The 26,017-nt window shown below is 40.9% G+C and overlaps 1 protein-coding gene across 2 annotated transcripts in view; it reads right to left on the reverse strand.

Moving 5' to 3' along the window:
* Nucleotides 1-1,581: 1,581 nt before the first annotated feature.
* Nucleotides 1,582-26,017, reverse strand: part of SLCO3A1 (solute carrier organic anion transporter family member 3A1) — a 731,052-nt gene continuing 706,616 nt past the window's right edge. For both annotated transcript variants that reach the window (XM_086958095.1, XM_086958096.1), the window contains one exon: nucleotides 1,582-5,446. In XM_086958095.1, coding sequence (XP_086814221.1) covers nucleotides 5,067-5,446 — 380 coding nt within the window. In that variant the 3' untranslated portion in view covers nucleotides 1,582-5,066. The remainder of the gene's footprint in view (nucleotides 5,447-26,017) is intronic.

Here is a 26,017-nt window from a genome sequence, read left to right on the forward strand (position 1 = left end):
CTCTGGGAGAAGTTGGAGTGGCTTGTCAGTAAAAGCAAGGTTAATGAAATGGAAATAAGGTCTCTAGGGCAGTCTCCATGGCACAAGTGTGTGCTGGTGGCTCATGACAGTGACACAATCTGGGGCATACAAATGGTCATGCATTCTAGTGCTATTCCACAATCAGCAGATAAGCAGTGGGCGTATAGAGTTGCTTTTCCAAAGTGACAATTATCCTTAATTTCCTGCATCCCAGATGCACTAAAAATATGATCAAAAACTTTGGCCACAATCTGCATATAGACATTTTATAACCACAAAATTATTTTGGGATTTGACCTATACAGATGATCAGTTTATAATATCATGATTCAAAGCATGTCGCAATCAGATCTACATCATTATTATTCATCAGGTAAGTCACAAATTGTGACTCACTCTGATTGATGACCATTACACAGATGGTGATATGATAAGGGTAGCATGTCATTCATGTCTATGATTGCCATTAAATAAAGTAAACATTTTTAAAAAATGCATTCAGGTTTCCTTAAAGAAAACAGGACTTTTAAAAGTTTTGTGTGGGAGTTAGAAGTGATCCCTGTTACCAATGTCAACTCATACACATCTTTTCTTAACATTCACACAAGAGGAGAGGTCCCCAGCAGGCCTTTTTTTTTTTGAAAACGTGTTGTCACATTATATCAATGTTTTATAACCAGATTGCAGTTGCAAAATATAGATACCGAATTGGTATTTAGGAGGGAAACGCAAAACATGCCTCTTCTAATTGTCGATTCAATATCAATTGCTAAACACATTTGCCAGTTCAGAAAAACGTTTTCCAAATCCCTCTATGTGGTTAGTAGTACATAAGGAAAAGAGCTTTAGCATTCGCAAACCCACTTATTTACTGTTTCCAAGTGTTTGCAAATGCTAAAACTCTTCACTCATCTGGTCCAAAGTTCTGAGATGGGTACCGCTGCTGGATTCTGTTTGCCACAGCTACTTTGGATGCTGCACTTCAAAGGACACATATTTATGAAATCTTATTGTGAACTCTGATTTCCAAGAGAAAACTATTTTACATTCAGGACTCAATGGATGACTTGAATGTGAAAAGACTTTTGCTTCTTTGAGGCTCGCTCGCGTACTGCCTTTGCCTAGCCTCACATTACAATGTCTAACCATTTTAAAACATATATGATATTTACTATCAATTTTCAAACCTACTTCGCTGTCGTTAGTTATTCTGGTATTTCTTAAAAAAAGGACTGGGGTTATTAATATACTCTGGAACACCCTACCACTCCACCTAAGGCAATCTGCGTCGTTGACCCAATTCAGGAAGGACCTCAAGACCTGGCTCTTCGAACTGAACCTCCACACCCAGATGGATCAGCTGCAGCCCTCAGAACGCCCCCCTGGCCCCCAGCCTATAGACCCTCGCGGGTTAATAGCAGTGCTTTACAAATCCCTGATTGATTGATATACTCTCAAACTCCTAGGTAAGCTTCTCCACTCTCCCTCCACACCGATTTCTTTCCTCGCTTCTAGGTGTTTTCTCTCTCCCTACTTGAGATGTTTGCTGTAACCTCTCACTTTTATTTTTGCACATTGTTGTTTTGTTTCATACACGTTTTAAACTTGGTCAATACTAATTGGACTTTTCTTGATTCTATTTGAACTGAAGCCATCAAGCAATTTTACTCCGCATTTACATTTGTTTTCAGTTTCGTATGTATTTTAATCGTGATGTGAGAGATACCAAATGCCACAATGAAACTACTGATGAAGAGCCCAGCCTGATGGAACCATGCCAGGCCTCAGCCATCCCTTTTCCCCTTCTGTGATCTTTGATGTTATTTACCTGAGGGGACGTTTTTAATGCTATATATTTTACAACTGCTGCACGATAAAATTAATAGGATCCCATGCTGACACCTGTGAAGTGCTCTTAGTTATTCTGATGCAAGAAAGATGGCTGGCGAAGAACTAAAAAGCTCATATGATATGAGGAAAAAAAAGAGATATGAGACAAGCTTAAAAAATTATAATAAAGGTTTAACTTACAACTTGACAAAACGTTTATGAAGCACGTGTTGACTGGAAAAATTGGAATCATGGCAATAAAAAAGGATTAAACAATTTTAGAATAAAAACATCAGAAATCTATGTGAGCAGGCTTTTGAGTAATTCATCTTTGCAGAACGTAAACACTTTTTTGCGCTAATTGTACGGTTGAATTGGACTGAAAGTACAATAAAGGGCTCTATTTGCGATTGTTAAGAGAAATGTGTTATTGGAACAATTAATTCTGTTCATTCTCAGGACGGAACAATACATTCTGGTTCATTTCCATGGACAGCATCATCCGAGAGAGGTATACAGTTAATGCACGAATTAAGAACATTTCTTTAGATAAACTTGGAATAAAAATTAGGCAATTCTCATTTGGCTTCAAAGTCAACATTTTGTCTACGTTTATCTGAAAATAGAAATAATCTCTTCTTGTCCAATTCCTGCTTCTTCCAAACTATCCAACACTATGATCACAAGTATAATTGGATGCTTTCAAAATAATTGAAGGGCTTACTCCAGGTAGAACTAAGCATCTACAAGACTCACATGGCAATTGTCACAGCCTTTCTGTACATAAATAATCCAGGTTAGATCACAACGTACTAACCCTTTTTAATGAGAAAGATACATACCCTAGAATAAAATACAAATATCATAAATATGGTGTACTGTATAATTGTTAATGTTAAAGGCAAAGCCTCCCTGTCACTTAAAGTTGAAAGGAGAAAGGTGTTTAGTTTAGAAGTAGGTCACAATTTTGTAAACACAATATTGTCTCATCTATGACAGAAGCATGGGAAAAGTACGATATTTTGGATCGATTACTTTACAGCTGCTTCAGCGATCTTATAAAAGTTGGTAACTATATTTACTGGATATTGAACTATGACAATTAATGATAAGAACTTGATTACTGCAGAGTCTGTCCACAAACTGTGTCATAGAGTGAAACCTGCTCCTACCATGTTAATATCTGGAACTGTTTTTGAAATCAGCCCCTTCACATCATAAGGTGTTCTCTATGATGAACCATTATTCCAACATCTCAGTGCTAAAAATAATAAAAACATTTTCAAGAGGGAAAAAGTGAATACATTCTCATTAGAATTTTCACCCATATCTCATTTTAAAAGTAATACAAATGAAAACTATATGTGGTTTTCCTACTGTACTACAAAACCTGCCTCGCTCCAAAAAATATAAATTACTGCAGGATGAAAAGGAATTATGGATATAAATAAGTATGTATAAATATATCTTTTTGGCTTCAATGGCTTTCATCTGAGTGAAAATATGTATAAATAAGTATTATAGAAATCAGCAAAATGAGAAAACATGAGTATACCCTGACTTAGATGTTCTCTGTGTTATAATTTTCATAAAACATATCTTTCACTTTCAGAACACATTACAGGTATCTGGAAAATCAATACTATGACCTTCTATAATGTGTCATCGAAAATGTAACAAATCATCTAAAAGATTTCAATAGTAGAGGAACACAGTTGTTTTCTCCTTCTGGCAATAAGTTAAGGAAGGTGCATTATCCTTTATCCACAGTTTAAAATAAGATGCTTCAACTGTTTGGCACATTCGTCATTTGTAATACTGTTTTGTGTGCTTGCATATATTTAAAGCTTGCTAACAATAAGAAACTATCAAAGAATAGAACTTTCAAAATTTGACGTAAAGCCAGGATGAAGTACTGAAAGCAATGTTAAATGTACGTTGTTCCCACATTTAGAACTCATGTTTTATCACCTGGTATCCATTACCAGAATTTTCTAACGATCTTCTTATCATTATCCATGGAAATCCATGAGCAGGGAGGTCATTTACCTTTTGGGAAATTTGATAAACCTGGCACCTACTGCATATTATGTGGATCAGGATTGTAAGGATATGCCTTACCTTTTGCCACGTACATTTTATGTTGCAATGCTGACAGCAGGACAACCATTTAAAGCATTCATACCAATTTCAATATTGTGACAGTGCCTAAAAAGCTTCAAAAATGTCCAACATTACTATCCAGTATAAAATGAGATAATGACATGTATATGATTTTTAGCTCTATCGCAACTTCTTAAAAATGATCTCCCTAAAAATGGTGTGTGTTCTGCAAAGGATGCATACAGGAATAACTTTGTTGAAGCTGCTTAGCAGTGCATAATCAGATATCTTGCTGGTTTTAGTATTTAACTAGCTTTACACTAGTTAGGATATAATAATAATAATTATTGCATGTTTTGATAAGCACAAGTAACAAAATATATGGAGTTGAATATATTTATCTTCCCATCTTGCCAAAGGTAAAAGTGCGCTTCCTATCCTAAACTCTAAAAGAAAACCCTAAAAAATTAGATCAACCAGTGTCTTTATAAGGCATGTAAATGATTTGTTGATACATTTTTGGAAATGGCGCTCAAGTAGTGCCCTCTAGGTTTAGCACTTTCCAATTTGTTTACTGCCCATTGTGGAATGATTCTAGCATTACAAGGGAATGGTATTGGTGAAAAGCAGGTTTTTCCTTTCAATAGTGTAGATAACGTTGGCAATGCTGTGTGTGGTGCTGAAAAGCAGTCATGAATTAAGATAGTAACCATTCTTTGATATTGGCCTGCACAATCAACCAGGGCACTACAAATTCAAACAAAATTCCCACTTAAAATGATGCAGAATGCTGCTCTTTACTAAATTCTTATTTATTTGCCAATTTCTCATTGTGAATTACGTCCAGGAAGATCTATCCGCCAGCCTTTCTGCTGATACACAGATTTTTCAACCTGTTGCCTTAACAGGTTTCCTTCAAAACAATTGTACACTGCACGACTGATGATACCCCATTCTATATTTCATCTCTTGTACAGAATTTCCATTAATATTTCTTAATGCTGAATCCTGCATAAAGGTCTGAATCTGAGGCAGACTAAATTACAAGTGCACTCCTTTAAAAATAAACCATTTCTGGGCCTTTTCACTTAGAACGTCTCCATTCTTGTTTACTACAAAACCGACTCCATGTTCTCACACCACTCATGGTCTTCGAGGTTATAAATAAATTTTGTCCTTTGTGACTGGTTTTTGGGAGCTGTGTCCTTTCCCAAATTGTCCAGGGTCAAAGTGGAGGTAAAGAACTCACTAGTGCTGAGTCCGCCTTCGTGATTCTTTATATATTTTTTATAGTTTTTTCGTAGACAATGCCATGTGGTGGTATACAAGATGAATGCCAAGGACTTCAGGGTTATAGCAATGCTAACATACAGATACCTGTATGCAACGTTGTCATACAGTGCACAGGCTCCCTGCTCTCCACAAAATGTACTCCAAAACAAACATGTTGAGTCGATTCCAGCACCAAATATCAACGGCGGAGGGATAAAACCTGTAAAAAAACAGACACAATACATTTATGAATACTCTTTTATCATTTTCTGCATTTCTTATATCTATGCTAAGCAATGCTGTGTCTACATAATGCAATAACGAGCACACATCCATCTATATCTACAGTGTGCAGAAGAAGCTGTGAGAACTGATTAAAATAAGTTAATCAAAACATGGAAGGGAATTATCCAAAACAATTGAATGGGGAAAACTTTTGATTCTTATTTGCTCGGCACTGGGCGCCCAACACCCTTGATGTAATAACAGTCCTGTGATCACTGTAGTGCCTCTGCTGTTTGTTTGTTCTCACCCACAAAAAACAAGTTGTGCAGTACACTTTATCAACTTCTTGCCACCATGGAAGGCAATATTAATCCTAAAAATAAAATGTGCGGATGAGTAGTGAGGGTTGAAGTCATTAAAATCTTTAAACAGCCTCCAATGGAAGAATAATTAGACTGAGGAAAACACTTCAGAAGTACACCATACTATTCTGATTGAGCAGCTGTGTAATAATACTGTTGGTGATAAAAGCATTATTTCAAATAGCTGCCCAGCATTTTCTTACCTCTAATTATAATTACCAAGAATGCTTTTAAGTGTTTTCATAATACAATTCCGCCGTTTAAAACGCCACTGCTACAACTAAATTACCAGACATGAAATTGTTATGGGCAAGACTGAGACCTTGATGTTTGCTATGGAAGGAGGTATTAGTCGCCCTACATAAAGACTCTACCATAGACCCCCGGGCTGTTAGCTGTAATAGGGGATAATGTGGGGTATCCAGAAATCAGCACACTTCCATCTGATGTCAGCAGACCCATCTCTGTCCCCCATCACCTCTTCTCCCACCTTCCTTCCTCACCTCATCATTTTCTCTACCGCTACAATACCTTATCAACGCACATTGCTATCTCATCACCCTCTCTGCCTCACCACTACTGATTGGTTACGCATTCTAATCTAAAATCCCATACCATACTAAACCACATGACAACAAAGCCAATAACACATCATATGGCAATGGTTCATTCCAGATGACACCACTCACTTTCAAATTTGACATCTCATTTTACTGCACAGGAGCACTGAACACCACAATTACTGAAGGGCACATCAATACCACACAACACAATTAATTAAATTTCCCAATGTATAACACTAGAGCTTATCATACAACACCATACCACACATACAGTAGCACTTTCAACACAGAATACTATACATATAACACCATCAAAAGCAGCACAGCATTTCAAACTACGGCCTTTTCGACACGACATGAAAAGCCCCTCATCCATTACACCACACAACCACATACAGCATCGTATGTGACCTTCCAGGGAGCCAATAACTTTACTGTAAGAATTGGGGTCCTGGTATCGTGATAGTAACATATGATAGCAGTCTGCAACATGCAGAAGCTCACTAAGGAATGGTTGATCCTGCAAAGGTAATATTACAATGCACCTTGTGCTCTACAAGTGTACTTTGTTATCCCATTTTACTAAATGCTTGATAAATTGTGTTCTTTCTTTACTTAAGACAGTGCTGGCCCTAACTACTCTGATGAGGTGTATATGGAGTCACTGTAAAACAAGCTAATATTAGTCCTAGAAGTTGTCTCCAATTGCAAAATGGAGGTTTTTGGGTGGAATCACTACCAATAGCAGTAAGAACCCAACATTCTATAAACTGTAAATTTAAAGATAGACTTTTGACAGGAGAAACAGAGCAAACCGGAGGCAATAGAAAGAATACAATTTAATATGACATCACCACTTCGCACGTATTTAAACCTTTAATCATCTTTTATGGAAATGTAATATTACTCATAGTACAGGTTGTACTGGGGGAGTTTGCACATTGTTCTACGAGCGGTGGGTTACTGTAAATGTTACCATGTTTCTAAAGGATTCCTTCATATTTTAGGTTCTTGTGGTAGGTCATGCTTTCTTAATGATATGTGTGTAGGTGGATACAGACCATTCACCAAGAAAGTATCAATTCAAAACTAAATGAAACAGGTTTAAGTGGCTGGATCGAAATGGAATGTTTCACTGAAAGGTAATAGCTGTATTTCCGTGTTATGTTTTATGTGATGTTGTCGCAGAGGCATCCTTGTGCCAGGGCACCCCCATTTTTTTTGCTGACTGGTACTGGTGGTAACTGACTTTGACTGTCCCTGGGCTCAGTCTAACTGGGCCCGGGGCCACTGCTATGCTGAAAACTCACTTTGAATACAGTGAAAACACCTACATACACTAGGGTACACTATAGGTTAGGGTTACCCCTATTGGCATGACCTTCCCTATACACCCCTAGTACATAATAGGGCAGGGGACCAAAACGACTGTTATGTCCCTAGTATATATTAGGGGACAGCAGTTTGGAGGCCAGCAGCCCTTTTTGGACTTGCTTGTGAGCACTGCTCAGGCCTGAGGTCACTTTTAACGCAGACCTGTGTTGCAGGACTGCTTTTAACGTGTAAAGTGTGCCCAAACTCGACTTTGATGTTTGGGGCACTCACAAATTAATAACCAACAATATTTTGGCATATTAGGTACCCCCAGTGTCTTCGCTAGGTGTACCAGAGGCGGGGGTCAGGTACCTATATGGAGGAACCTTATAAAATAGGTTTTATTTGCCTTGGGATTAGTGAATTTGCACACTTCACTTTCCACTTTGCAGTAAAGTGCTTCCCAAAATCGACTTTGGTGCTAAGACTACTGTGGAGTGAGAATCTGCAATATTGCTATATATTCAGAGCCCCTAGAGTCTCCCGTACGTTTTCCAGGAGTGGGGGGTCCTGTATATATATGCAGAGTCCTTATACAATATGTTTTAAGGCCCTTGTGTTGGAGAAATTGTCCAGTTCATTTAACCCATTGCAGATCCCGAAACACATAGGTTAACATGGCAAGAAGTTATTCCTTAATAATCCCCCCAGGAGATCCAGAAAATGATAACATTCAAGGACTTACTAGAATGGTATTGATAAATTCAACAATGTATTATTGTTGAATTTATCCAAAAATGTAGAAAACAAAAAGTTATACACCGGATGGCAGGCTATTGTCAGGAATGTGCAGATGCCAGGGGGAGGGAGAATATGGAGATGAGCCATCCTGGAGGTTGGTTTAGACAGCTCTTGCCTCTCTGCTCGGATTTCAGCCATATTGAATTTTGCAGAAATAGTGCTTCCTGGGAGACTAATGGGAGACTATGGAGGAAATGGTCATGCTCTGGGGTGTTGCCCTGCACCTCATTGGACAGGCGGGCCCTTCTGTGTGACCTCAGGGAACATTGGATAAGTATCTGAGCGGGGCAGTACTTCACTCTGTCACAAATAAAGTTCCCTTAATAATGGGTACAAGTGGACAATGGCTGTATTCAATGAGTGGGTCCAACAGGATTCAAGTCGTTCGTCGCCATTGTCGCAAACCTAATACCCGGAGGCGAGAGTATTTGATTCACTTTATTGTTAACTTGAATCCCAGAACAGCTTCAAGGAGACACAACAAGAAACCTCCTCTCATAAAGTTGCTCTATCCTATGGTGACCACACCGCATTCCATAGCACGAGGGAGAATCGAGGATTGGAACTTCATGAGCTCCCCAGCAGGCACAAACTCACAACACAACCCTTCCCCTTCCTCTTACCCTTCCCTATAAAATAAAAAAAAGAACAAGAAAAAAAAACGCAGGTTCTGCAAAATGAGAAAACCCCACAATGCTATAAATGAAATAAGAAACAGAACAAGAAAATGCTAAAAACAGAGAGGCACTGCCAGAGGAGTACACAACAAAGTGTGTGATGGGAGGAAGAGAACATCACCATCAAGTTTGACAAATGTGCGTAACATAATAATCCAAAGTTTTGGATTAACACAAAATCCTCCCAGCTCTAGTGACCTCCTCACTCTGTGTACCTCCTATCTGCCCAACGCCCACAGAACTCTCCCCCTCTGTAACACTTGAATTTGTACAACCTGTGTTGGGTTAGCAGACAGAGGACGTGCACAAATCCCTGATCCCTAAGGTGAACAGATGGATAAAGGCGGCACACTAGCATTGGTTTCCAAAGATGACCCACTGTCACTAGCAACAAGCGACACCCCCGGGAGACAAACACTCCCTAATTGTGCAACATCCTCAATCCAATCATACCTTAAGGGATGGACATTTACCCCCAAATCAAATCCAACACACGGTCCTGAAGCCAACACATAAAGATTGCATTCGGCGTACCTTCCTTTAATTTAAAAAAGGAGCTTGCTAAACCCCAATAAATTGATAGGCTCACCTGTGTAATTCACATAATGGACCTCCAGAATTTCTAACTTCTCACCAATTTTCTCCTTGAATGAATCTACCCAAGTATTGTTATTGATGATGGTGTAGGGTGAGCCAGAGTCAGCCTTAAGAGTTACAGACACACCACCAGACACAATCCTGCATAACGTCTTTTTCCTTAGTCTGCTTTCAGCCCAGTAGGACTCCTCATGTACACACATAATATGGGATTCCTCAACATCTGACTCCAAACTCTCCGCCCCTTGCTCAAGTTCATCCACAACACATTTCTCTGATTTAGTCTTGCAACAAACCCGTGCATAGTGTCCACTTAGCTTGCACTTGCCACATTTCTGACCTAATGCAGGACATCTTTTGTCATCTGCCAAATGAGATGAGCTACCACACCTAAAAGATTTTCCTTTCAAGACAGCAAACTTGTCCCTCTTTATAGGTTTGACCCCCTCCCCCATCTCCTTTCCCTGATCCTTTTCATTTTTCTTCTTCCCTTGCTCGTTGATGCATGAAAAGCTCCCCTTCACTAATTTGACCAATTCTTCACTGTTATCAACCTTGCCCGCAGCAACAACAGTCTTGGTGCGCCTGGAACTAAGTTCAGCTTTAGGGATGATAGCGGTAATTTCACGTACACTGACATCCCCATTGTCCTGAAGATGAGAGTAGTTACAATGCATAACTACCTGGTCACGGATGAACTACTCTTCTATAACACCAAACTTAGAAGATAGAGCTAATTTCCACAAGGCAGCTACATTTTCCTCCATTTTGTCATTAGGATCCTATTTATGGTGAGAAAAGTTAAAGCGATGCATAGCTTTGCACACAATGGGGGTAAAATAAGCATCTAAATCCGCTATGGCTTGTGTAAACATTTTGCGGCTTTTGTCGTTTTGAGGGCTGCCTTCGACCTGGTGCCACGGGTTAAATTGTGGCAAAGTTTTACAGAGTCTGGGGGTCCCTGTGGAATTGTTGACCTTGATAATGCGCCTCCACGAGCTTACTTTTGCTAAAATTCAGTGGGGCAGCCATGGGATGGTCACAGCTGACTTTCCCGTTGAGCGAGGGGTTCGACAAGGGTGCTCAATGGCACCAACCTTGTTTACTCTGTACATAAACGGTGTTGTCCCCCGTATGGTACCAGCGCCAGTAGATGCTCCTTCTCTTTCAGAGAGAGCTTATTCTATCAAAAACACCCAGTGGCTTGCAACGTGCTCTGTCCATTTTTGAAATTTTTTGTGGAGAACATGGTTTAGAGGTGAATGCAACTAAAACTAAACTCATGATTTTTAAGCCGCACCGCAGTTTCAAGTCTAAAATTGTTATGAGCGGACATCCTCTTGAGGTGGTAAATTCATTTACGTACTTGGGTATCCAGGTTGCAGATAACAACAGGTGGAGTCAGCACATAAATATTGCTACCCTGCGACACAAGCAATTAGCCGGTGCCATAAATTCGGAACACATGAAGTCTCTGACCAAACCCGTCAAGCCAGCTTTGCTGGTTTACGAAGCAAAGGCAATTGGGTCCGCACTCTATGGTGCGGAGATGTGGGGCTTTGAAAATTTGAATTCCCTTCAAGCCTCAGAGAAATTTTTTTTACGGTTACTCACTGGTACCCCGAAAAGCACTCCATTGCTGCCTTTAAGATATGACCATGGAAGGAAACAAATAAAGGATCTAGCCAGATTACGACCAATCCTGTACTGGCGAAGGCTCTGGACTACTCGTGAGCTCTCGCACTATGCTGAAGGTTTTATTGATGTCATTAAGGCGGACTGCTTTCACATAATTAGTTGGCTCAATTCACTGAAAGCAATATTGTATGAGCTTGGGTTAAGTTCAATATGGCTAGATCGAGTAGGTGCAACATTTCCCACCAAGTCTGTCCTAAAAAATATATTCTGGGAAAACGTTGCAAGTAGGAGTCTTAGTATTTCTAGCAACGGGTCCATGTCTGCGAGCTTTCTTGAGGTCAAATTATATCCCGCTCTGGAGTCCTACTGGGATATTATTTCAAAGCCAGGCGACAGAAAGCTCCTATTCCAACTGAGAGCTGGAGCCCTCCTCATAGGATCTCTGACAGCTAAATGGGGCACAGGGGGGAGTGACACTTGCCCAGCCTGTGGAACGGGGTAGGAAACACTTGGTCACTTTTTGTTTTCCTGTAAAGCTTACTGTGCTCCAAGACGTGTTTGGCTAGCACCTATGTGTAGGAATCTTGGGACCACCTGTAGTTCTGTTGCCCTGCGTATTATATGTTCAAACCCACTTACATGGATATTAATAGCCACAGCAAAATATTTTGGATGGGCATGGGCGATCAGACAGAGACTGCTAGTTAATTAACTATTCTCTGTCTGTAAAATCTGTCTCAATGAATTTGTTATAATTGCTTCATAGACCGTTGATGTTTTGTAACCAGACAGAGACTGCTAGTTAATTAACTATTCTCTGTCTGTAAAACTATCCCCATGAATTTGTTACTATTGTTTTTTAAACCATTAATGTTTTACAACCTTGCCATTTTTTCTAATAATGTTTTTAATAATGTATTAACCTTTTTAAAACATTCAACAAATACTGTGAGAAACTTTTTAATCAAGTGTATTTTATGGATTCAATAGTGCACTGTCTTTGTGATTGACTGTAAATTTAACTCAATCAATCAATCAAAGCATTTATATAGCGCACTCCTCACCCAGAGGGTCTCAAGGCGCTGGGGGAGGGGGGTCCGCTACTGCTTGAACAGCCAGGTCTTGAGTTGCTTCCTGAAGGCGAGGTGGTCCTGGGTCAGGCGGAGGTGGGTCGGGAGGGAGTTCCATGTCTTGGCTGCGAGGTAGGAGAAGGACCGTCCCCCTGTGGAGGCTCTTCGGATGCGGGGGACGGCGGCGAGGGCGTGGCCGGTCGATCGAAGCTGGCGTTTGGGAGCGTAGAAGTTGAGGCGGCTGTTGAGGTATCCTGGCCCTTGGTTGTGTAGGGCTTTGTGTGCGTGGGTGAGGAGTCGGAAGGTGATTCTCTTGTTGACCGGGAGCCAGTGCAGGTCTCTCAGGTGTCCGGAGATGTGGCTGCGACGGGGGATGTCCAGGATGAGTCGTGCTGAGGCGTTCTGGATCCGCTGGACTCTATTTTAATATCTTGTGTATGTTTTGCTTTTATGAGTAATTACTCGAATAAAGCACTTTTGAATTGAATTGAATTGAATTTTGCCTTCATCACCTGCCCTAGGTCTCTTTCGATTACGATTATAAACCTGTAAACCACCTGGCCCCAAACAATGCAAGAGATTTTTTTTTCCTTTCGGGGGATAGTTAGCAGAAGAAGCCAGCCTTGCTATTGATGAAGCGAGTTTTAGAAATTAAATGTGTTTTGACTCGCAAAGTTAAACTTCCATAATGAATTGATAATATTAATGAGTTTATGCATGATTTGTACTAATTCAACCTAGTTTAACCCCTTCACTGCTCATGACGAGCTTAGCTCGTCATGAGGCACAGTTGAGCTGTGCTTATGACGAGCTGAGCTCATCATGAATAGAGGGATTCATGGAATGTTAGCACAGGAGGGGAAAACCATTAGCAGCCAAGGTGTTAATATGCATTCACCAACATATGGGGATTAACATTATGTGCTCTTTGTTGCATTTGCGGGTACGTTGAAAAATAATAAATTAACTTTGTCTATTTGTATTGTCAACATTAATTGCGGCTGTTTAAATAAGGGCATGTGCTTATTTTAAAAGTGCTTTCGTCTATGTCGTGTCTTTTATGTGGCAAAGGCTTGTGGAAAATCCTGAGGCCCATGTGAAGAAGGTTTTTATAAAAGCTGCTTAATTGTGCTTAAAGCTAGATAACATAAACTAATGGGTTAACATTAGTAAAGGGGGTGGGTAACAGAATGACTTTCATTACTTAAATTAATTAATGTTTTGTATTTCTTTGCATACTAGTTCTTCGAAAGAGAGGCCTGAGGCCTAGCTTTTAAAATGGGTGTTTGGAATCCTGTTGTGATGAGCCGAGCACAGCAAAAGAATAAAAAAAGTTTGTCGCATTCATAATCGTCAGTAAACAAATATGAGGAACTGTGCAAGATGTGCTCCGTGTTGTATAATTTCCAAGGACAGGAAGCGGCAGAAAAGCCAAGCTGAGGAAGCAGCGAACTGTTATTTAATAAGTTGTTGCAAAAACCTCGGAAGCTAATGGCGCTTGTGGACAATGGACAAAGACGTTTTAGAAAGGCACGATTTTGGATCGCAAGAGCTATGAGCTCACATGAACTGACAGTTGACAGCCAATCAAAATGCTGAATGTTATAGAAAAAGTATTCTTTTAGTTAGTTTTAGATAGAGAAAAGGTATAAAACTTGGCCCCTTGGCAGGAGGGCTGCTGCCTCGTTCCTGAATCCTGAAGGGCGTGAGATGCTGTCGGACATTGACTCACGTAAGGGAAACTGAACTAATGACTTTTCTTTTAGGTTTTAATAAGTTTAGTCAGGGAATTAGAATTTAGGGAATTAAATCCTTTTGCTTAAATACTTTTCATGCTGATTCGTTTTGAACTGACAGTCTAATGTGCCTTTACTAAATAAAATGATGCTTACTAAATGCTAATAAAAAAGATTTCTTAATTAAAAATGCTCTTTATTTGAAAACAAAGTTAATAAAATAGATTTTGAAATGACAAGCTGGTCTTGTCTATTCTGAGTCTAGTTACCATCAATTGATCCATTACCTAGGTGACTTAATTAAATGTTTTCATTTTTATAAACATGATAATGATAAACTGCAGTTGTATATAAATGTAAATAGTTTTGTGAATAGTTCTGATTAATTAGTTCACATGATTCAGTTGGCCAATACTTGTCTCAGTCATTTATGGGCCTTGTGAAGAGTTTATGATTAATGGTGAGTATCATGGTGTTGGGTAGTTGTGTTGAGACAGAATTTCTTTAGGGCCGCTGGATCACTATATTCTCCTATGCCGATGACACACAGCTTGTCTTCTCCTTATCGTCAGTTGACAAGGCTGAGGTGCCTCCCCTTCTTACTGGACTCCAAAGGATCGCGGATTGGATGCACTTCAATAAATTGAAGCTTAATGGCGGCAAAACAGAGCTGCTTATCCTTGGTGAACAAGAAGAGCTCCGTGGTCCTTTGCATTGGCCAACTGAAATGGGTCCTACCCCTCAACCAGCGCAGTCTGTTCGCAATTTGGGCATCATGATTGATGACAAATTGTCCATGCGTCAACAAGCAGCGAAGACGGCCTCAATATGTTTTGCCATTTTAAAATGGCGGAGCAAAATCCTTTGGCAGCTACCAGAATGAGCACAAAAGACAGTAGTCCAGGCCCTCATTGTCTCAAGACTGGACTACGGGAACGTCTTATACTTAGGAATCAATAAAGAGGTCACTGGTCGGCTGCAAGTGATCCAAAATGCGGCAGCCAGACTAATTTATCGCCTCCTATGAATAACCCACATCTCTGACTATCTACACGATCTACACTGGCTTAAGATTGGCAATCGTTCTAAATTCAAAGCACTCTGCTGTATGTTCAGAATCAACATGGGAATGGCTCCCAACTAACTGTGCAAGCTGGTCCAAAAATACATTCCTACTCGCTATCTTTGCTCATCGAATCAGGCTAAATTCGTAGTCCCTAGATTCAAATGAGTGGGGATGGGTGGCCGCTCCTTCGCTCCGTTGGCTCCTGTCCTAAGGCATTCGCTACCTCTTCAGCTACGGCTGGAACAGAGCGATGTAAAATTCCGAAAAGGCATCAAGACATGGTTGTTCAATCAATAAACTTCCTTGACCCCTTCTAACTGAGTGCAGGTCCAGGGCGCCGGGAAACCTCCAGGTAGATGTTGCCCCATATAAATTCATTAAATAAATAAATAGTTCCTTACTTTTGAAAGTATCAATGTACTTAACACCTTGAATGCTAAGGCAATTCCCGCTGTGCACTGAGAAATGCAGGATCCCATTATTCATGACGAGCTCACCTTGTCATGAGCACAGCCCCAGTGTGCCTCATGACGAGCTGAGCTCGTCATGAGCATGGAAGGGGTTAAATAGGAAATCGTTCCACTCTTCCCATTTAAAACTACTGACCTTGCCGTCCTTCACCATAAAGGGATGTGGAGCAGAAGATTCAATGTGGCCATAGCTGCACAGTACAATACAACTGCCAGAAGAATACGTATAATGGGTAATGGCCCACCCAGACAGGATAAACAAATGCTCTGCTGTGGGAAAAAAACAAAAGAAGGGAGTAAGTGCCTTGTAGGTGTGCACATCTCAGCACATCCAGCACAGCGGTAGGCGTTTGAATGTTGATACGAATATGACACTTTACTCAGCTCACGTTTACAACGTGTGTCATTACCTCACATGTTTTGCAACGCAGAGCTTTACAATGTAATCCAATTCAAGGCATTATCCATTACAATGCAATTTACTATTTTAACTCCACCGGGACATTGTAATGAGGAATACGTTGTAAAAGATTTTGAGGAGTAAAAAATGAGGGGTTATGCACTGCATTGTAACGCAGTTGTTGGTAAGGATGTTTACTGTTGATATTAGTGTGACAGATAGGGTTGCCTGTCACCATTCAAGGATGGATTTGTAGCTCCTCACACCTCTCCAGGAGGTGCACAAATGTGACACGCCAGGTGTGCGCATCACTGTTGACACTACATGATGAATTTGCACTCTTCACTCCACCGACGGGTAAAATAAGTGACATGTGAGGTGTGCTTGTCATCGTGATCAGAAGCGAAAAAAGCTTCCCTTCGGTACCACCAGCTTCTGTACAGCTCTGGGAGTGAGTGACACGCACGGTGTGTGCATCAACGTAGTTGGAAATGAGGAAGATAATTTTGTGTTCTTCTGGCTTCAGTACAGACTCGAACCACAGCTGGTGGAATGCAGGAACAGTAGGATGGCAGACACCTAATCAAGATCGCCACCTAACATCCACGTTGCGTGCCTAACGTGCGTAATGACGTCGCATGCTACCCTCTCATTCCATCACTGCCAAGGTTCCAGAAGACGTCACAAGTGGATTCTGAGAGCAGGGAATGCTTCCCACGCAGCACCAGAGATCCTCGTACGCAAAATGGACAAAGGCCATTTGTAAGTTCCCAAAGGTACAAAGTACAGAAAATATAGAAAACTCGCCTTTCCTTTAGTAACAAATGGAGGAGGAGAAAAGCTCACACAGTTCATTTGTTGTCTGCACCTCACTCTGTCACGAATAAAGATCCGGTAATAATGGGTACAAGTGGACGATGGGCGTAATCAATGAGTGGGTCCAACAGGATTCAAGTCGCTTCTCGCCATTGTCGCGAAGCTTATACTCGGAGGCAAGAGTATTAGAATTCACTTAATTGTTAACTTGAATCCAAGAATAGGGCCGAGGAGACATGACAAGACACCTCCTTTCCTACCGCTGCTCTATCCTCTGATGACCTCATTGCATTCCATAGCTCGAGGGAGAATCAAGCATTGGAATCCATAACCTCATCAGCAGGCACAAGCTCACAACACAACATACCCACTATGCCTTACAATCACAACCTGTAAGTTAGTAGTACTGCTGCACAGGTTGTGTGTTGAAGAGGAAAAAACTCTCTACTGATTTGAAAAAAAAGCTTGCTTTCTTCCTATAGGATCTGGGCAAATCGCTCATTTAAGGACCGTGATAGTGTAATAATTGCCATTTCATAAATGATTTGGCCTACTGCTGCAAAGCTTTCATACATGGTGTCCTTTAAACCACCAACCTTGCAGATAAATTCACATGGTGTCTTCTGATGTTTTACAGATTTTTTCATTTTGCTTTCTAAGGGGAACATCACCAACAACTGGCGATAATTATCACTAAGCGCATTTAGTGCTAGGATAATTATCGCCAGCTATCGCTTGTTTTTATTTATCCAGAGGAATAAAAACAACCGAGTTAGCTGCCAAAAGTGCAATTATCGCTGGGATTCCAGCGATAATCGCACAACGTTTGGTGCTACAATGGTGATAGGACAGGGCATACTTAGACATAATATCCCCCTTCCATTGGTTATCATGGCTAAGTCAGATGAAAAGCAGGTGTAAGTAATGTAGCGCTAACCTAGGTTAGCGCTACTTTTCTTATTGCTCTGCAGGTTAGCGTGAGGCTTGAAAATAGTAGAAATGTCGCATAACGACATTTCTCCCATTATTCTGGAGAGGAACGCCACTTTGCATCTCATTAGAGATGCAAAGCTGGGCATTAAGGGAAAGGGCGCTGAGGCAAGGATTCACGCAATAGCGTGACCTTGCTAATAGGGCGATACAATTATCGCCACTTTCCGGCCGAAAACGGCGGCTAAAGCAGCGATAATTGTCGTGTTGATATGCTCCTATGTTTTTATATTCTGTTGCTATTGTGTGACTACAAGAACGTGACATGTTCTGGTGCTACCCTGATTGTTTCCTTGCCTTCTCCCTATTACAGCCAGAAAAGGTGTAAAACACTGATGTGCATGGCCTCACAGTGGGTGGGGTAGTAGTTCTGCCACTAGCAGTGGCAGATGTGACAACAATTTGTCTGACTCATTGCACTGATGTGTTTCTGTCAGTACTGCACTTTCCAGGCTTGGCTCGCCAGAGCTGTTTTTCTCAGGCGCTATGCTACCTTCTTTCCCTGTGTGCTGTAGTTCTGTGACCTGCGTAACTTCAGAAGTTGTGTGATCAGTGAGAAATGAAGGAGATGACATGTCAGTGGCATGCATATGAGTCATGATGTGTCATAATTTGCTGATGGTAAAGTCACATAATGAAATGGTATCCAGAAGTGTGATGTTAATAAAACATGTAGGTCTGCTACACATTAGCACATTTCAAAAGTATTATTATATACCTTTGCAGTTGGATTTGCAGTCTCTTTACTACTATGGACTACAAAATGCACTGTGTTAGTGTCCACTACACAAAACGTAATACATCTGTAAATATAGCCATTACATTTGTAAAACGTCTTAGAGAGAGTGGTTGTAATACATGTAAAAGTTAATTGCCTATACATTTTCAACTTTTAAAAGTTCATGCAGCACTTAATACATGTTACTTACCTCTGGATGCTAGTTTTTGTTGCAATGTCTCAATGGTACTGACAGCTGTAACAGCTTCTGCCTGAAGTGTGGGCTAATTGAGTTTCTCCAGAGATGTGGGCAGTGCATTAGTACTTGCCACACATTGTTCTGTAGTGTGCAAATGGAGGCTGTACCATCTTTTGCATATTTCTTCTATACTCCTCTTAGCCACACCAACAGCATTGATCCTTTCCTCTGTTTTATATGAAACCATATTTGTATCCTTGTAGCTTAAGACACAGTATGTGAGGCCTTGCCCAACAGTTTGTAATTTTTGGGTGAGCACTCCCATGTCAAAATGTCCAACTTCTGATCGCTTAATTTCCTTTTGTGTTTCCTACTGCCATCATCCTGGGGATTCTGGCTAACCATGGTGGAGGATAGGGGTGTATGGCAGTGGATTGTGCAGGCTCATTTCCTTTTTTGCTAACATCTTAGCTGTGTTCAAAGCAACATTTGCAAATTGTGAATGACAGTGATTCCTTAATTGTGAATCAATAGTCTTAAATATTGAATCTTAAGGTAGCACTGTTAAAGGGCTTGGTGTATTTGTACAAACCATTTTGCGATTCCTTGTTAGCGAATCATTATTTCTTGCTAATGAGGAATTGCAGAATATATTGTGCACATTAGGCCCTCAGTCAACTAAGTACAGTCACTGCTTTGAATATATTTATTACACACCTCCTACAGTGCTATATCTAATGAAGTTGTTAGTTTACTATCACTACGACCCAGTTACCATAGCCACGCCCAAGGATCGTAGTAGACGATTTATCTGATTTTTCGCCGTTGGACGCCCCCTACCAGCTTCCAGAAATTGGCGGCTGCCACCGAGTAACACAGGTGAGGCAGGGGAGGAGATTGAAAAATGAATTAAAATATTTACCTTGCTGCTGGACCGCCGGACAGCTATCTTGCCTTGCACCTTCCTCTGTAGCAGGAATCACAGGCTCCCTTGCCTAAGCCAATCACAACGCTGCAATATAGTTTTCTGATTGGCTGGAGCCCTGCCGATCGGCGCTCAGGCAGGTAATGGGAGCCTGTGAAAGTTCCTCACCAGGCTGCGTAATGCAGCCTGCTGGTGAACATGCAAAGTGTGCAGGAATCTTTGGCCGGTCTAAGATGGCAGGCCAAACTGTCATGCTCACTTAAGTGCCCACCATTCTTCCCCTTGCTGTCTGTGCTGACAGTCGAGCCCAGTCAGCCCTGTAATGCTGCATGGCAAAGGGAAAATAAAATTATAATAACGCAGTGTTATTCTAATTTTATTTTTCCTTTTTTCACTGCAAAATATGCAGTGGGGCGGCACCTTAGTGGAGGAACCGCCACTGCTTCAAGGTCAAGTCAGGGGATCAGGGGTTAAGGCAGTAGGGTTGGCTTCGGAAGATGCGGTTGATTACAGCTCTAGCAGCGGCATCCTATGGTGAGCAAAAGTGTCAGGAAGGGCAGACAGGGAAGGGGCAGGTGTGCGCAGGAGGTTTTGGGGTGTCATCTGCAATGGGAGAGCCTGGTTCCCAGCAGAAGTGCTCAGCAAGGCCTGAGTTTGACTTGCAGGCTTCTGGTGATCTTCTGCTTTCCTACCCACCACAGCCGACAGCAAACTCACAGCAGGTTTCAACACAGTCCGAAGCCAGAAAAGCCAAAGCAGGAGGAGAAGTTGGGGGAGAGTCCACAGCAGTCAGACATAGACAGCACCACTAAACTGGGAAAGAGCCCACAGAAGCTGTTACATGAGTGCATGGTAGCCTTCATGTAGAGCAAGATTCAAAGTGCTAGGAGCAGGGAACAAGGAAAGAGAGGAGAATAAGGTCAGCAATGGAAGCTGTGCATCTGGGGGAGGAGCGGGCTGGAAGTTTGAGCCAGAAGGACCGAAGGCGGTATATTCTACATGCTCAAATTGCTGCCCCACTGCCCCTATGCTGTTATAAGCTGCCAAGCTGTTAAGCAGCCTAGCCGACTACCTAGCAGCCTGCCTCCACAGTAGCACCTCAAAGTTGAACAATTAAAAGTGAAGCTGACAACACAGAAGTGAGACTCTGGCCGGGGAACAACCAATACTGCAGCCATCACATTTAAGCCCCTCATAATAACCTGAACTGCAGTCAAAACGGTGGGAGCCTTCTATACATTAAAAACCCCAAACCCAGCTCAGCTGAGAAATCAGAATTACAGAAATAGCCTCAGTCTAAACGAGGAATCATTGAGTTCAATATGAGGTCTGGGAAAACAAGTGGAGACCAGAGTAAGTAGAAAGTGACAAAGAGACCCAGAACTCCAGATACAATATTAGCGACATGCTAAGAGGAAGACGGGAAATCTGATGCAGCAGAAAAAACTGCAAACCAAAAAGGGGAGGAAAACAGCTGCCGCAAATGGTGCAGAAAATAAGATAATGGATTTCCTGACAGTGAAGAGAATCTACCAAGTGATAATAGCTGATAGCACTGTATGCTCGACAGGAATTCGACAAGGGCTAGATAGTCAACAGTTTGAACAAGGCAACAATGGACACACCTCACAGTCCAAATACACGTTTAGTTCAAGCGCATATGCATAAAGTCAACACATCATCTTTGTTTATAACATTGAACATCTCAGGTCTTACCAACTGGTTTCCTCTTAGCCCAAGTTCCACAGGAGATAAAAGTAAAAAACATGATCTCGTACATCCAGTAATACAAGAGCAACCATTGATAGAGTTCTTGCAAATGTCCTCTGCCTCGCAAGGAAGAGAAGTAAACACAATCAAACAACTGTCCTCCACATCAATGTGGAAAATTCTCCATCCGGATATTACCACTGTCAGTCTGAGACCCTTCTATATTCATTGGTGTAGTCCCTGACAAGACCTATTAAGTTAACAAATTTCAATGTGGAACATAAAACCCCAGAAAAACGTGATGCTTTTCACAACAACAAAGCAACAAAGCTAGAGGCTTTGAAGAAGGGTCAAAGGGATCTGATTTTGGCAAAGAACGTGGAGGTGGTCCGGGAGACAGAAGCAATTTTCTTAAGATCTGGAATCTGTGCCCCCTTATGAAAACACTATGTCACAATAGGTTCTACCTATTGCCCTCTTAAAATCAATGAAGGCATGACCATTGAAAATCCGCTTTTAATCTGACAAATAGAAAATACAGGTCGATCTCCTCAACACATTAGCAGCCCACATAGCAGCTGGTATCGACGTAAAGTTACAATCAGTAAATGATCTGGTAGTGAGGCCCTAAAGCCACAACTACATTTAACAAATGTCGAAGCTCAACTCTATTGGACAGATTACAGTCACTACCAATTTTTCTGAAAGACGTTTTGAATGAAGTTAAAACCTAGCTAAACAGACCTCAGGGAACATTCTGGGCAACAGAAAATGAGCAAATAGAAATATCACCAGTTTCTGCCGTACAAATGAACGTAGTCTTTCCATCTTTAATTCCTCTAAAAATATCCGCTACAAATACAACCGTTAGCAAAAGCACAGCAAGAGTACCAGTGCCAAATGTAACACCTGGAAATAATAAAGTGGCTATACAATTAAATTAAAAACACAGCAATAAACTGTTACTTCTGCAAATACTCAGGAGTAAAACAAAAGTGAAAGAGTAACCTTAACCAAAAAGGAACGGAAAAGACAAAAAACAACATGGAATACATATAAACAACAACAAAGTATATGCCATTTATTCTCCCATAAAAAAGCAGGAGCTGACCTACAATTAGTGTATTAAAAGCTACAGAAACCAGTAACACCGGTTTCAGCCCCCAACAATCATCAGGAAAAGGAGCTTCCATCCAATAGTATTCCAACCCCACATATAGGAGCAAATGCACAAAGGACCCCATCACAAACTTGCAAAACTGAACAGAGGACTGCCGAACCAAATAAAAACACAAAGTCAATGTATACATCCTCAATAACTGTTGACAAACTGGTGAAGGAGAACCATCAAACATCAAAAGAGAACCACCAACCCAGTTTGATGATAGGAAATGCTCAGTCACCAAATCGTCATCAACCTTAGTGCAATATTGACAACCTGACCCTACTGCAGGCAAGGATGAAAAACACAAGACGGATAAAAGGGAGACCTTTTTGGAAGGTGATCTATGAGTAGGTGGAGGTCCTAGAGCTAGTAATAACACCCGAATCACAAATAAGGTCCAGTCAAACTTCAAAAAACTTTAATCCTTGCTTAACCCTTGTTAGCTTGGCACATGAGCAGTCAGGTTTAACTTAGAAGACAGGTGCGTAAAGCATTTAAAGCCACCAATACAGTAAATAAGTAAGACACAACACAATAAAAAATCTAACTCCAAGGGAATATGCAAGCTTAAAGATTAAATGTAAACATGTAATTTCTAGTGCTTAAAAGCACCAACCAGGGACATTTACTCATGTCAAGTTTCAGGCCGACAGTGATGAAGCCTGGGTCGGATACACTGGGGTGGTTGGGGCAGTTAAACCATTTACCTTTGCACGTGGTCACTTTTTTGGTTCTGTTTCCCTCTACATTGAGATTGGGTTGCAGTTTGACAACAGCGGTTTTCTCAAGAGCAATGCCTTGCTGATTCCTGGAGATCTTGGTTCAGGTGTTCAACAGCAAAGAGCTCCGGAGCATTCAGAGGAGCAAGATTCATGGTTTGATGTTTATAAATCCAACCTTGACAAGTAGCTGGATTTATTGTAACTAATATTTTAATACTTTTAATTATTTTTCTAGCTCACTCCTGTCAAATGTTGAGCTTTATTAAAGTTTAATAAAGCCTTCGTATGTTAACCAATGGAATTAGGAATCTACAATGGCAAAAAATGAAATTATCAGTTTTACCCTCACCAGGGCATATGAAATATTTTTTATAATGTCCCTGCTTATTATCATAGTGCACTCTACCCTTGGGGCACCTAAGGTAGACATTAGGGGTGACATTTATGTGAATATAAGGTAGTTTATATTTGTATTTCAAAGTCAAATCTGGACAGAGTTTTATTGTAAAAGCAGGGCTGCCTTTAAAATGACAGCACGCGCCCTAAATTCTGGCAGCGTTTCAACGCTATAATTCTATCTTGCATTTTACTACTCCTTTGCATAACTTTCATGTTTGAATTTGTAATACAGTCATTTGTGGCAGACTGCATAGTTGCTGCTAGGATCAGATTTGTTAAGGAATTATCAAGAATATGTGGATTATTCGCTGTGTTTTAAATATTCTTACTCTATTTTATATTCTATATACATTCGTGTGAGATGTTTTAAAGTATTATTTCTTCTATAGTCGCTTGTGACCGGAATAAATAAAGACAGCAGGCACGGTAGCAGTGGACAATTAAATGTATTAAATCTACTGGGCCTCAAAACCTAAATGCCCTACCATATACTAAGGACTTGGCGGTAGGTTGTCAGTACCAATTGTAATTATACCTAATTGCCATACTCCTTTAAAACAGAGCACTGGCCCTGGGCATATTTGGCAGAGCCCAGGGCACAATCAGAGTCAGTAAGCACCAGTATCAGTCAAAATAATGGGGGTGATCAGGGCAAAAAGGATGACTTTCTCAAACAGCCCACTAGACAAAAAGGAATGGGTAATTAACCTACATATTGGTAGTTCTCACCAGCTAAGTGGAAAAACCTGTAAAGTCAATCTGTATTAGCATGGGCAGTCACAGGTCAGTGTTCCACGGTAAAGTCCATCCTCTATAAGGAAATGGATCACCTGAACAATTTTGGCTTTTTCCCCCTCATCTGCATGAGCTGTCTGAGAAGTCTGTGGTAGTTGGGACATGGAGATGAGTCCCAAACAGTATGGTTTCAGCTTCATCAGGGACCAGACGACAGCAAAGGCTTCCCTATCAATTGCACTCCATCTTTCTTCTCTGGGAAGTCGTCACCTGCTAATGAAGGCAACTGGCTGATCTAGGCCCTCTTTATTTACTTGTGCCAACACTATCTCAATCCGTTGTTCTGGAGAATCTGTCTGAACCACAAATTCTTTTGTATAGTCAGTGGGTAGTAAAATTTGGTGCTGAACACATAGCCTCTTTCAGAGGGTCAAAGGTATTCTGACATTCCGAAGGCCAAATTACCTTCTTCTGCTGTTTCTTTGAGGGGAGGTCTGTCAGGAGAGCCACAATGGGCCCATAGCTCTTCACAAATCTGTTTACAATAATGGCAGCTCAAATTGTCCCCTATCATACAGCTTAGAAATGAGACACGAAAAGGAAGCGATCATGCTGAGTCTCTTCCAAATGTCTACAAAGCTGGCTTCTGTTCGCCAAAATCACATACTCCGCTCAGATCATTTGGATTAAAAACACCAAGAGATGCAAATAATGAATGGTTTTGTCAAGTTATGCTAGACATTCTGTGCTTCAGTGAGTGGCTCCCTGAACAGCTTGTAATGGTTGGTTGGAATTAGAGGAGCGAATGAGAATTTTAAAAAACATCTTGGTGGGACGACATAGGGTTGGCAATGTAAGCACTCTGCATTAAAGAAGCATGGGAAGCCACATGGAAAGAGCTGCTTTCTTTGGAATAAGCAATACCTCAGCAAAGTTCTTGTCTCAAATGCAGGACAAGAACTTATTTGCAAAGAAATTACATGTTTGGGCAGTTGTCAACATATCAGAACTTGAAGCCCAAAGAATACTTGATAACTCATTTCTCCCCGGCTCTAAAACGCGAGTTTATGCTGTTTTAGTTCAGCCAATTTGATACAAAGTAACTCATACAGACATGCAAAAACTGTTCATCACAACCTATTTGTCGTCTACGCAGATATAAATCACAGACAGTCACCCATATTTTTTGCACTTGTCCAGCAGTTATAGGACAAAAAAGGAAGCTACTTAAACCACTTTTTTTTGCAATTGCTTATTTGCGCCTGTAGGCAAGCCATCATTTACTGGCTGAATGGAGCCTCACTACCTCTAGCGAGTCAGGGCACGAAATCTCTTAGGGTCAGATGTAGGTAAATAGCATTTACCGATTCTAAAATACCGAATTTTACCGATTCGGTATTTTAGAATTAATAAATGGTATGTAGGTATTCATTTGGTAATTTTTACTGAATCTGTAACATTCGGTAAATACCGATTTGGTATTTACCGATTCG

Source organism: Lissotriton vulgaris, chromosome 2_1 (genome assembly GCF_964263255.1).
Source record: "Lissotriton vulgaris chromosome 2_1, aLisVul1.2, whole genome shotgun sequence".
NCBI classification, from domain to species: Eukaryota; Metazoa; Chordata; class Amphibia; order Caudata; family Salamandridae; genus Lissotriton; species Lissotriton vulgaris.